Source organism: Etheostoma spectabile, chromosome 15 (genome assembly GCF_008692095.1).
Source record: "Etheostoma spectabile isolate EspeVRDwgs_2016 chromosome 15, UIUC_Espe_1.0, whole genome shotgun sequence".
Taxonomy (NCBI): Eukaryota; Metazoa; Chordata; class Actinopteri; order Perciformes; family Percidae; genus Etheostoma; species Etheostoma spectabile.
In genome coordinates, this window is record NC_045747.1 from 8,236,452 (window position 1) to 8,249,906 (window position 13,455).

General features: G+C 41.3%; 1 protein-coding gene and 1 long non-coding RNA gene across 3 annotated transcripts in view; both read right to left on the reverse strand.

Moving 5' to 3' along the window:
- The window catches only part of cyth3b (cytohesin 3b), a 34,674-nt gene that overhangs the window by 17,400 nt on the left and 3,819 nt on the right, over window positions 1–13,455 (reverse strand). The window contains exon 1 of one of the 2 annotated variants that reach the window (XM_032537776.1): window positions 4,060–4,286. The exons of the other annotated variant lie outside the window; for it this stretch is intronic. Within the exon in view, the coding sequence (XP_032393667.1) occupies window positions 4,060–4,102 (43 nt within the window). The 5' untranslated portion in view covers window positions 4,103–4,286. Of the gene's footprint in view, window positions 1–4,059; window positions 4,287–13,455 lie in introns of those variants that run through there. 2 annotated transcript variants of the gene reach the window in all.
- On the reverse strand, window positions 4,463–6,793 carry LOC116703145 (uncharacterized). Its single transcript, XR_004335353.1, has 2 exons — window positions 6,755–6,793; window positions 4,463–4,663 (listed from the first exon to the last, which is right to left on the reverse strand). It is a non-coding gene; the product is annotated as an uncharacterized LOC116703145 (long non-coding RNA).

A 13,455-nucleotide genomic window follows, 5' to 3' on the forward strand; every position in this document is an offset into this window, starting at 1 on the left:
TATATATATATATATTCTACAAAGTCCATTCGGTATCTGTTTTGGAGCTTTCAATCATTTCACACAATATTCCTCAGCAGATGGATTTTGCCCTTTTTTGGAAACTTAGCATCGTAACACAAATGCCTAATGAAGCTAAGCGGGGGGAATATGTCTGGCTTCTCTACCCCTTTAAAGAATTTTTTTAACGATGGAGACTCTGTACATTTCTTATTATGTACATGTACAATAAATCTTAAAACCAAGTCTCTCCTGATTGAAATAGATTTCTACTTGTTTTGCTGGTTTTTGGTTGTCCATGCAACATTGGATTGTAATACTGGACCCCCTGTGAACGGTCTGTGGGGTTGAAGAAAAGAAAAAGAGAGAAGTTTTAGAGCAAAAAGATGCTCTCAATGCCAAACAGCAAAGAAAGGGAGAAACTCAAGAGTGATGTATGAACAGATAACACCACACCAGACATCTTCACACTGCCTCCATTGCCTTCTTTCTTTGCCTTTAGTTAAACAGCCTTATGAAGCAGTAATTGTGGAGAAAAGAGACCCTGCATGCCACCTACGTCTGTAATGTACAAAAAGAACTCCTCCATCCCTCCTGCTCCGGCTGGAATGGGACAAATTGTCTGAGGAGACTGATTTTGTTTGGGATAACCTTTCCCTCGTTGTGTGTATTTCGTAGCATGAGGAAAACGCAGAATAATCTGATATCATTGTGAGGACAACTACTACTGCACGCACAGCCGAGACTGGACATCTGATGCATTATGCATGAAAGTCTAGTAATCTGTGAGTGTGTGTTTATGTGTGGGTATTCCCATAGAGAGCAGTCCTCCTAAAAGAAAAAAATATATCCATATTAGGTTATATACAGTATAAACACTCTATGCTTAACCCCAGGCATGGCCCCATAGATTACCAATGCAACACCACTCAGCCTTTTCATATTAGAACTTAGGGGGCTGTTGTTCCAGTTACAAGCAATACATCGATACATCAATACATAATAGTTCAAACTTGCATGCTTAGCGATTCCCCCATACCATTGCTCTTAAAGCATGCATGGATGAGTAACTGCCCCTGTTCTTTTCTCCGACAGACACGTGGTCCAGAATGTTTTAAAGGAAAGGTCATTGAGGTTGTAACTTCCTCTTTCAAATTATACACTCACTTTTAGCTCTATTCTCCTGGTCAACCATAACCAGCCGGGTCAACGCCATCTTCTGGGGTTAGCGGAAAGATCAAGAGCCAAGTTCAGCATGGCTCAATGTGCAGCTAAGGCAGCTAAAGTTGCTCATAGCATATTAAAAAAAAGCAAATTAGTAACTTTCTTCTTCTACAGTTTGTTTGGCTGCACTGTGAACGGATACATGAATGTAAATAGACTGTTCTTGCTTTTTTAGTCTTAACGACTACTCAAAGCGCTTTTACATAGTACAGGAACCATTCACCATTCACCCATTCATACACTGTGAGACTGCCGTACAAGGTGCCACCCGCGCATCAGATAAACACTCACACACATTTACATTGCAGCATCAAGGGCAACTCAGGGTTCAGGGTCTTGTCCAAGCACACTTCGACATGGGACTGAAGGGCCAGGGATCGAACCATCAACTTCCGATTGACAGGCAACCACTCTACCACTGAGCCACAACCGCCCCAAATGAGTTACCAGTAGTAGAAAAACACCATTTCTCATCAACCTGACTAAAATCTAAATTATCAAAGTTCAAAGTATTAAAGGTGCTCCAAGCGATGTTGGGTGCTGTTACAACTTACATTTTCAAACAAAACGAGACCAGCTTGCCCCTCCCTCCTCCTCATGCCGTCCAATCCCCCTCCCTTCTGTGCTACCACGTACTAACCCCCCACCCCCACCCCCAAATCCTTCTTGTCGGTTATTGGCTGAAACACTGGAACACTGTGTGAGTATGCTTCGTGGTGCAGGTTTTGTTGGCGTTTGTAGACCCTGGGCTGTCTACAGAGACCACTTTTTTTTTTTACAATGTGTTCTGGGGACAGGCAACTCACAGATAGTGAGGAGATGTTTGCTGTATGTGACAACATGTTGTAGCCTAAAATGCGTGACATTGCTTAAAGCACCTTATATATACATACAAAAAAAAAAAAAAATACAAACATTTTCACAAAGTAGGAAAAGTTGATCACTCACACTGTTTTAAAGAATCCAAGTCATCGTCAGTTCAGATTACAGTTGGTATATTATTAGTGGTAGAATCTCATCACTCCATTATAACTGTCTGAAACTTGCCCATGCTCTAGACAGTCATAGGATTAATACAAAAGAAAACACATCACATGCAAATTATTCATGCCACCAATAACCGAGGCTGTTCCAGGTCAACGACGTTCTTTGTTGGAGTCACGGATCACTGTCTCAGTTAATGCACATAAACACAACTATTAACACTTTATACTTTAGCATGGTGTCAGCAGAAGTGCTGTTCCACATGTTAGGCATGCTGCCTGATCTGTGGAAGAACCTTTAAGGCTCTTACAAACCAACCTGACGGCCGACCTTCAGCAGAAAAGGCAGTCAGACTGCCTCCCAGAGTTGGTCAAAAAAGTGCCTCAGAACACACCAAAGCAACGCCAACTTGAGTGTACGTTCTGAACGTGCGCAAGACGTCTCCATAACAGCAGGCGCCGCTAATCTGTATTGTCGCCCAAAAAATGAAAACCGGCAGCTGATTGGATGAACGTGTCACGTGGGTCTGGCTTCTTCGGAATTTGAAAGCCAGACCATAATGGCGGCTCGTTTACAATCACATGTTTTACAAAAATAATTGTATCTTCATCGCAAATGAATGCCGATGACTCTACCGACTGACAAAGGCACGGAACACACCAAACAGACTTGAGTCACTGACCTCGCCAGACTGTCCGACAGCCGTAATCAGGTTGGTATATCAGTGCCTTTAGACCTGAATCAACTGAAAACTACTCAGGGTCTTGAATAATACATTACTTCCTGGTTCCTCGCTCCAGTCCACAGTCCGGACAGGAAGACCTCAGTTGAAACAGTTTACTGTCTAATGCTTCTGGAGATAATGGAGAGATTGGGATCTGATTCACATGACCGATGGGCCTTTATTGGCAGGTCACAAAGTAAAATGACTAAACGCCTTTGACAGTCAAGCCTTTCCAATATCCTTGGAACCAAGGTCAGTGGAGAGGATGGTTTTGCATGCTGATACCCCAGTTGTATTGGTTTATGTCTGCTGAATGCTTAACTTGGAGAGACATAAAACTATGTCAACATGGGTTCCAATAATGAAACATTCAAATAATATGTACCAATTCTCAAAAATGTTGACGGATATAAGAAAGCATGCATTCATTTGTGCAATTCTACTTTGAACGGAAAGCAAGTAAATGTGGTCTGTTTTGTACGCTTTTATTTATATCTCGGGCAAGATTGCATCAGCTGCAACATGTAAAATATGTATTACTCATGGCTGTCCAACAGCCAGACTGTTAATAATCTGAGCATTTATTCAGGATCTGTAGCTAATTAGCCAAAATGTGCAACCACTAGTAAAATCTTTTAACCTTCAGAGGCCGTCAATCAAACTAAAACTCATTTTAGTCAACTCCTTTGCTAAAAAATTCACTTAACCAAACCTGTATTGTGCTTTTGAGAGTGACAATCCCTGCCAAAGTGAAATGCTTCCTGATTTTCACTAGGCTTGATGTGTAACAATGGAGGGAATGTCTGTCGTGATTAGGGGGCCAGTCTTCTCGTAACAATAGCAACCCTGTAAGCATGGGCTGCCGTTCCCACCACAGGCTAATTAGAGAGCACTTAGTTGAGATCACAACACTAGATTATGGCATGGTTGTTGCATATTTTTGCAACCCAGAAGAGTTAAGAGTGATGTAAAAAAGCTGGCTAAGTGTGTTAGAGTCGGTGGCACACTGACAAAACTCCAAAGGGCTCATGTTCACATTTGCAGGTAAATAAGACACCAAATCAGATAGAACATAACACTTTCACAAGACAAATCCTTAGTTTTTATTTCTTGCATAAAATACATACCACATTGCCTTTTCCCTTCTCCAGTTGTCATGATGACTGACATGCCATCAGCAGAGGTGTCTGTGTCCTTATGGTCAGTACCGTAAGTGTCAGTACTGTAGCTGCCTGCTGTAAGAGCTTTTAGCAGCTTGTTTCCAGCTTAGGTACTCTTGCAATTGTGGCTGGCAGGTGTGTAGTAATTGTTCCCCCCCCCCCCATTGTTACTCCAACTCATCTCTCAAGCATGCCGAGACACACTCACACACCAAACACACAAACACATACACACACTTCTTGCTTTTGACAGATGACAGTAGTGGTATGAAAATAGCCCACATTCCTCGTTCTGCAACCGCCCAGCCTGGTCCAACCAGCTCTCCACACCTCTAGTCTAATTTTATCAACTTCTCTGCATTTTCTTTTCAACTCTTACACTTTGCTCTTCTGCTTCAACTCACTTTGTTTTTCTTTAGACACACACAGAGCTGAAAATCACCTGAAGATCACATTTCCATCATTAGCCCTAAATCCACCTAAAGACCCATCTTTGCTTCACAAAGGCTTCTGGATATTTTTTACGCTGATGATGGGGTTTTGGCCTTCATTTCACATCAGATCAGCAGCCCTAAGGGTGCAACGACAACATCCGTGTGCACTTCTTTAAATACAATCCACTCACCTAAAGAATATAAGCTACAACTTTTATGAGGCTGGAGTAGCAGCCACTTCAGTCCATTGTGCTTAGGTTACTGTCCACATACTGAGTCACTTGTTACACTATTCTGAGGTTTCATTAGCCACTATTGCTAACAAATATACAAATATGAATGTGCCTTTTTATTATAAGTAGTGACTCGGAATTTGAGTCAAATACAGTGCATCACACTACATGAATACGCTGAATTGCAAGTTAGTTTTTTAAAAGACTTACTGTATTTGCTGTGTTTCTGCTCTAACCACTAAGGAACACATATATCATCCATTATGTTTACTAGTGTTTTCTTTACATTACAACATTGGGCTAGTTTGTCATTTACCTCATAACCCTGGCTTTGATAATACTGATTTTACAGACGCATTAAAGAATTATGATTTACATATTTATTTTTTTATCAGTAAATCAAATGTCCACAATGGAGTTTCATGACCAGCCAAACTAAGCAACAGCACGCAACAACTGAAGCCACATGTGCAAAATTCTAACTACAATCTGCACTACCAACAGTTCACATCTCCTACAAAACTCATCCAAGCAACACAACTCGTCTCAAAGCAGACTCAGTGCAGCCAAACACTATGAAACATCCTCATCTAGATAAATACACTATCACTCAGAACACACAGAGTAAAACACTAGCATCAATTATCTTTACAGTTTGAATAATTTAAGTGACTTCATACTAATCGATAGTTTCTTTAAAGAAAAGAGGGAAATTATTTCACGTGAACATTATTTTATAAAATACCAGTTTTTGTACAGGTAACAAAAAGGAATGAAAATCAGCAGTTTGCTTCAATAGATATATAATTTTATTTTGCCTGTAGTAGTTTATGTAATGACTGGAAAAAAAGTTAAAAACTAAAGGTACGTAATACAGTAACAAAGAACATTGGATGTCCTCGCTGCATTGGATGTCCACCTGCATCATCTAAATACAAACGAATGTGGTGTTTCCACTGCTACCATCTCCATCACTTTCTGAAAAACAGTAAAGTGCAGTTTTACTATAGTAAATGTAGTGTTTTTCACGTTGTTTTATAGCTATGTATGTAACCTCAGACAGCTTACCTGGACATGTTGGTATCTTTGCTCTTTTACCTGTTTACTGTTTCTCTTGAACAGTATAGTGTATACAGTAATTGATTCATTCTTATTTGGTGTTTCTTTATTGCCAAAAAGGTCTTTCTGAGTTTTCCCTACATATACATACAGTATGTGTTCACTAACAAGTCTTTCAGTTGAAATTGCAATCAGCAGTGTTTGATAGGCACCAGACTGAAATATATTCTGTTTTGAATATGTGATCAACTATTTTGACAGCAGTGTGTTAGCATTTGAACAAAGTGCTGTGAATCCACAGTGTTGTGAAGGTTGTGGTTAAAGTCATGAGATAAGTGTGAAGAGTCTTGAAAACCATGTTCAAGCAATGAAAAACAAACTAGTTTGGTTCACATGCACTGCTGCTATGCACACCTTAGTTAGAGTTTTGCACATATGGCTTCAGTAGTTTAGCATGTTAGCATTTGCTAATTTGCTAAACACAAACTACAGCTGAGAGTGATGGGAATATGATTCGTTTTTTAGTTATTTATGTAAAACCTTTGACCTGCTGGTGGTGCTAAAAAAAAGTCTAATGATCACCACAGTCACTATTCTTCTTCTTCTGGGAACTATGGATAACTGAATCAGATTTCATGGCAATCTGACCGATAGTTGAGATATAACAGTTTGGACCAAAGTGTTTTGACAGATTGACAGCTAGCATGGCTAAAAACGAAAGAGGTTGAAAAGTTTCACAATCATCTGCATAAATAAAGACAACAACTTCCCATGTGTCTTTTCAAAAAGGACTTAAGCTGCTAACTCTTTCAGACTTGTAAACACATGAAAACCACGCTGTTGTCTTTGGATGCAACACTTGTTGTATCATGTCTCATGAGAGTGCATGAAACAGCAATACCTTGTTCTTGATGATACCTGTCATGTTTGTATTACAGTAATGTAATGTAATATGTGAACTTTTGTCACACACTGTCCCCAGAGAGGCCTAAAAATGCAAAATAACTGTCTCTTTCCACTGTTTGTTGGCCTAAAAAAGTTACGGAATGTTCTCCAAGTCTTCAGCAGTCACTTGTTGTCAACTCTCATCAAGAGACATCCACAGCATTCCCTTTATGAAAATTAGATTACAACGAAAAATCAGAGGTTACATCAATCACAACGCAGCCGTTTGATTCTTCAAAGCCTTAAACACCCTATAACATAATCCCTTGAAGTAAGACAGTCTTTTCACAGAACCCACTAGTCACAGTCATTTATTCATGAACAAGTACTGCGTTTGCCAAAATTCACTCTCAAAGAAACGCTTCCCCTTGCCTTTGAATTTGAAAAACAGCTGCTGATTGGTTTATTTTTGGGCCATCATATGTCAAAATCCTCAGACAAAGAGGTTTTGGCAGAAGGATTCCTTGATCTTTATCTTTGCCTAATTATGAACATGACTGCAAGTCTTTTGTTATGATTGTTGATCTTACTACACAAGTCATTTTCTCTACAGCAAAGTACTGTCTCATTCTTAATGCATATTTTGTCTTTCAAAGCTTTGCACGTTTTTCAGATAAACAGCCCATCTGTCTGTCTATCTTTCAGCCATCCATCAACGGCAGAAACTGAGACCTTTTCTTATCTCATCACCTTGTCAACATCCTGCTAAGTCTTTTTACTTTTTTCCAAAGGAAGGGCAGAGAAATTTCAAAAAAACGATGGTGATCTTGGCAGCCTGTCATTCAAACAATACAGGATCTGTTGTTTGACAGTGATAAAACCGTATTGCTTGGTTTTGTCTCATGATCTTGTTGTAGATGATGCCCTTCAATCTCACACTCTGTCTAAACAAGAGCTTTCCTAATTGACCAATGATTCAACCACAAAATACTAAACCTGTATATGTGGGGCAAAACTAAGCCCTGAAGAATTTTCTGTCAGATTGGTTGAGATGACAGCAATGCTCCCTATTTCTTTAATAATATCAGCACTCCACACAATGTCACCTTCCCCTACACATGCACGACTGATCACAAGACTCACCGCTCGCCTTGTCGTTTACAACAGTGGTTTCCAAACTATAATCCAGTAATATAATGTGCATTATTCTAAAATTACTTTTATCTTTGATGCTTAAAGTATGTTTTGATGCTTATATGTTTGTACTTTTATTTAAGTAACATTTTGAATGTAGGACTTTTACTTAACTACTACTTAATGTATGGGGTGAGGAAACTAGGTTACTCAGCTGTGAGGTTGTTTACTCTGTCAAGACAAACAAGTCCTCCAGAAACTCTTAGCACGGCCTCAGTAAGGACCCCAACAGTCCTGTGGCTCACTCAGGAAATAACTGTAGTGTCTCACCTGCCGACAGTCTGGTATGGAGGCCCTGACACACAGAACTTGAAGACAGAGAATAAAAGACTACAGTGGAGGCAGCAACACAGGCTGTTTATATTGGGTTTAGGCCTTAAATCTGCAAAAGAGTAAAGCAGAGATAGAACACAGACAGAGAGAGAGGCGAGAGACGATCCAGCTGCCAAGTAGGACTCCACTTCTGCTTTTGTTATTTCAAGACAGCAGGAAGGAGAGGAGGCGGATGAGGAGGAGGAGAGAGGGTTCATGACAGCGTTAAAACCTGAGCCAGGATTCCTTTATAACCAAAATATGTGGGTGGTTCAGGTCAGACCATCGCTCTTTCCCAGGTTCTATGTAAAGGGGTTTTCCAGATTAGGAGCCTCTGTAGCCTTTCATCTTAAATCTCAGAAGTTGTAAACTGATTAGAAGTAAAGATCAGCTGCTTCTTGCATCATCTCCACAGATGAGCAGACTTTATTTTTCCTAAAGGAGTAGATAAAAGTAAGATAAAAACATCAGTGATGACCTTGTTGGTGGAGCCGTTTGTGGTATTAATAGTCAAATTCATTCATCCCTGTCTCCTTTAAAATAAATACTACTGTTGTGGGAAGGGTTTAGGGTGGATAGTAGGGATACAAAAGCACTGTACTTTGACACTTGACATCAGATTTCACATCCAGCATCCCAGAGACCTCTGGTCAGGAAAATGTCAGGAAAAGATGAGTTTTGCTTAAATATGTTCTTTCTAAGGATGGTCATGTTCCTCTGGTTACATTACATTATTAAGAGACAATAAGAAAAATACGATAAAGCCTTTTCAAGGTTGGCTGTAATGCAGCTGTTCACTGCCTGACAGAAATTTAGAATGGCAGAGGTCAACAAAGAGATTAAATACATGTGTAAAGAAACCTGTGCCTGATAGACACTGTAAATCACTTGCTCTTTAAGATACCCTCAGGCCACCGTGTGTGTGTGTGTGTGTGTGTGTGTGTGTGTGTGTGTGTGCGTGTGTGTGTGCGTGTGTGTGTACGTGCATGCATGCGTGTGTGCGTGTGTTTATAGCAATAGGGGATGGGTGACAACACTTCAAGTGGTTGAGCTGTTGTCCCTGTAGAAAAACCTGGTTATCAATGCCCTTGCAGACAATCCTGGAGTCTGTCGCCCTGACGGCCATTCATTTTATATTTCACAGTCCTCACTAAAGCAACAATAGCTGTCATACCTCCGAAAACAATTTAACAATTCGAGGGTCAGGGTGAAGGAAAAGAGCCTAAAAATACTGAGGAGTAAGAAGAAGAAAATCCTGGTGACACAACAGACTTTAAATCACTTGACAGTGTCAGGAATAGGATATAGGATATCTCTTTTTCTGCACTTCTTTCCCTTTCAGGGCAGCTTTTCTGTTATGATTGAATCCTGTTAATATACACTGTGTGTGTGTGTGTGCAAGCGTGTGTGTGTGCAAGCGTGCATGCGTGTGCGCCTGCATGTGCGTGCGTGTGCATGTATGCATGTGTGTGTGTCTGTTTTAAGAAAGAGAGAGAGCGGCCTGAGCCCATGACCTATAATCCACTAACTGTCATCCATATCCCTCCCCACTTAATCTCCTCTATTTATCTAAGCATGGAGATGGCTCACACTAATCCTCTATGTGCACACCATATGAAGAGATGCACACGCTCACAATCTCACACACACACACACACACACACACACACACACACTTCCACAAGTGAAACAGTGGAAGGAGAGAAGCATGAGGTATACACAGCTGGGCTGAGCCTTGCACCACTAACCTACTTTGAGAATCTGAACGCAGCATCCGCTTCCCTATCAGTATCTCTTTGAAACTGTGCCACTGCAGCATGCCTCCATCTCTTCCATTTTTCTCACCTAAACATATACAAACCAACACACACACACACACATACTTGTGTATATACACACTGACAGGTTGCTCAAGAGCTTCGCGTCACATGGTCATCCTGCTGTGCTCTTTGTAGCCTTTCCTGGTGAGAAACAGAACACCGCTGCCACTCTGAATAGCACACAGCCAATGATGGGGAAAAGGAAAGACTACAACTCCAACAACCTTAGCCTTCTTTACAGCACCAACGGCACAGTCACAGCTCATCCTCTCTCATTGTTAAATAAGAATGAATTTTGCATGATGCAGCAGCATCGTACAGCAAAAATTGAAGTGGGGTAGTTGGTGGAACCATGCCCATTTTGCAAAAAAACATAAAAAATGAAAAACTAGCAAAGACTGAAGATGTGCTGTAGTAGTTTACTGTCACACTGACCTCCATGAGTAAGTCCAAGTGTTACAAATCCATTCTTACAAGCAGGAGTATTGGAGTATCCCCAGGGGGTGGAACAAGAGGGCTGTGCGCACAGTGCACGCACACACACACACACACACACACACACACACACACACACACACACACACACACACAGGAACAGAGCAGAGATGTGCAAGAGTAGAGTGGACAGCAGAGCTGAATACAAAGGGTCACAATAGTAAGAGCATTTTTTAGGCCTGAATCAGAGTAAACTACAGACTGTGTTGTGTTTCCAGAGTGTGAAGCACTGGATGTACTGGCAGTCAGAGGGGGATACACTTTTTTCCTGCATCTTCAACAGGTCAAATAATCTTACATAATTGTTCCAACCCTCCCTTTTCCTGTCCACTCTGCTCGGCCTTCTCTTCCCTTTCCAACAGACAACACACACACACACACACACTTTAATGAAAGCCATGAACTCCCACAAAGGCCCAAATGGAGCAGGACGTTCTTTGCCAGAAATTCATTTCAGCACATGACTTCAGACTCCTGGGACCTATTTGCATGCTCTGATTTTTCTTTCCAAAGAGGAGAAAAATGGCTCGATTTGCCTCATGTCTACCCCTCCACGAGCCCCTTGATGGTCTTAATGTGACAAAGACAGATCCCAGTCTGGGACTCTGTTAAGCAGTAGACCCTTACTGCACAGAGCTGTCTGTTAGATGAAGACGAAACAGGATACTTTCTTTAAAAACAATGTATGTTTTTCTTCCCCTACAGGTCTTGCCATCAGCGGCATGGCCACTTATAAGAGAACTTCAAACCCTTTTTTTATAAAGCAGAGAAAACAAAGAGGATTTGCACACACCTCCTGTTCATTTTAAACTCAGCTTTGTATTCATTCAAGTTGATCATGTCTAAATCCAGAAAGTTGACTTCCATGTGGGTCAGTCTGACCTAATGTCTGTTGAGTCTAACTTAAACCACTAAGGGGATGTCATGGGTAAATGTAATGTGCTATCAGATATTCAGCAAAGCCAAACTCAACAAGGGCTCTCTGTGTTCACTGACCTTTTTTTCAAAAAGGAAACACACAGTATCGTTGAGCCACATACAGAAGCCAGAAGTATTTTTTATCTTCCCATCAGCTTCTCTCAGCACTAACTGAGCCGTGGTGACACAAAAACGGAAAAAAAACAATTGTCATTTGCAAAACTAACAGAGCCAATGCAAATAAGCCATTAAAGGTGCATCTTAAAGGAATAGTTTGACAATTCAGGGAAAGGTCACAAGATCGCTTTTTGCTTGCATGTTTCTCTATGGAGCTCCCCCTACAGCTTCGAATATATATGCGGCAGTTCCTATGTTTACTTGTGTCCACCTCTTTCTCTTTCACTGTTCCTTCAAAAATTCTTTCCTAGCTTTCTGCTTTGTTTTTGCCAGCTCAACCATGGCGACAGTATGAAAAACTCCATCGCTACCTTGTTAGCCGGTTCCTGAATGGATGTATGTATGCAGTGCTGTGAAGCAATTTGTTACATGGCGAGACCTGATATCACCGGATCCTTTGTAACGCTGATGCTGGAAAGCTCCAACCAAAAGTTGCAGGAGACATTGTAAAAATGTGCCAATGCAAATTGATTAGGTCAGGTAAGCCAGGTTAAGCTGTGTAGGAAAAGAATTAATTGTCAAAAATGTTTGACTTCATGATGATACTGGATGCAAATTCTGAGGGTCACCAAAGTTATCACAATAATTCCTGATTTCATGACAATCCATACAATAGTTTTTGGGACATTTTAATGAAAACCACAAATGTCAAACTCCTGGTGGCGCTGACCTGTTCCCTTCAGATCAGGGAGATGGAGCAAACATTTACGCTCTCAGGTTGCAGGAGGTAGGTAAGCAATGTTTTCATACTAGCCTTTTGTTTTGCCATTTAACAAAATGCACTTATTCTGTGGATCTGCTACACGGGGCACAGAAATTTCACCTAATTTAACTTAAATTAACCCAAACTTTCCTGAATTCAACATGTCAAACATTGAAAATGATACTAAAACCTTGTCACTGCCAGTGCTGAATCCACTCTAAGTCACCAGACATTTTCTGTGGAGGGTAACAAGTACAGAATAGGGCCTATCCTGCACGGTCCCTCTAGTACTCCCTAACATCCTGCGGGGCCCTCAGATCCTTGACCGTCACACAGGATGCATACAGATCCTTACTGCCTGCCCGAGCCTACTCTGGCTTGAAGTAAACATCCATGGTCACAGTTCTCTGTAGCTATCTGCAGTATGGGTGAACTGGGTCACCCCTCTTAAAAGAGTTAAAATAGGGACAGGGAAGATATTCAGTCTGAAGTGGTGTGTACTATTAAAGCATGATTTGTTCCTAAGCTCCATGAAGACTTCAGGACGCTCCTCTCTTAGCCACCTGACAGTGTGTGGGCTGTGGGGAAAAGACAGCAGCTGCAAATCTACTCCAAAGACAAAATCACAAATCCTGAATGTAGCAGGAAGCTGCCGGCAGTGTCCTGCAGCCGGTAGATGAATGGCTCAGAGATCTCAAAGCCCAGCTCATCGTGTGCGTCTCTCTTTGCCTGTGTTGGGCTGCAGTGCGCTGTAACCACACACTCACACACTGAACTGCCATGATTAAATGGCTGGGTTTCACAGTGTGTAAATAGAGCCGTATGTGGCCAAACTTGCAAGCCATCACAAGTAAGTGATGTGAAGCCAGTGTCTAGCATGAATGCTCTGATTCATACCATATGGACATGACTCATGAAGTCTCCATTGACAATGTGCACACAGCTCACCAACTAACCAAGATTACACTGAAGCAGAGGAGGCAGAGATGAGACTGTAGGTGTACATTTGATGGACTGTCAAAGTCAATCATGCAGAACCAGAATGTGTTGCAGTAAGCTACACTGTAGCAAAGCTTTGTGAGCTCTTGTCGGCCTATTGTCCATTGAGCAACTGTTGTGGCAGAAGGCATTGT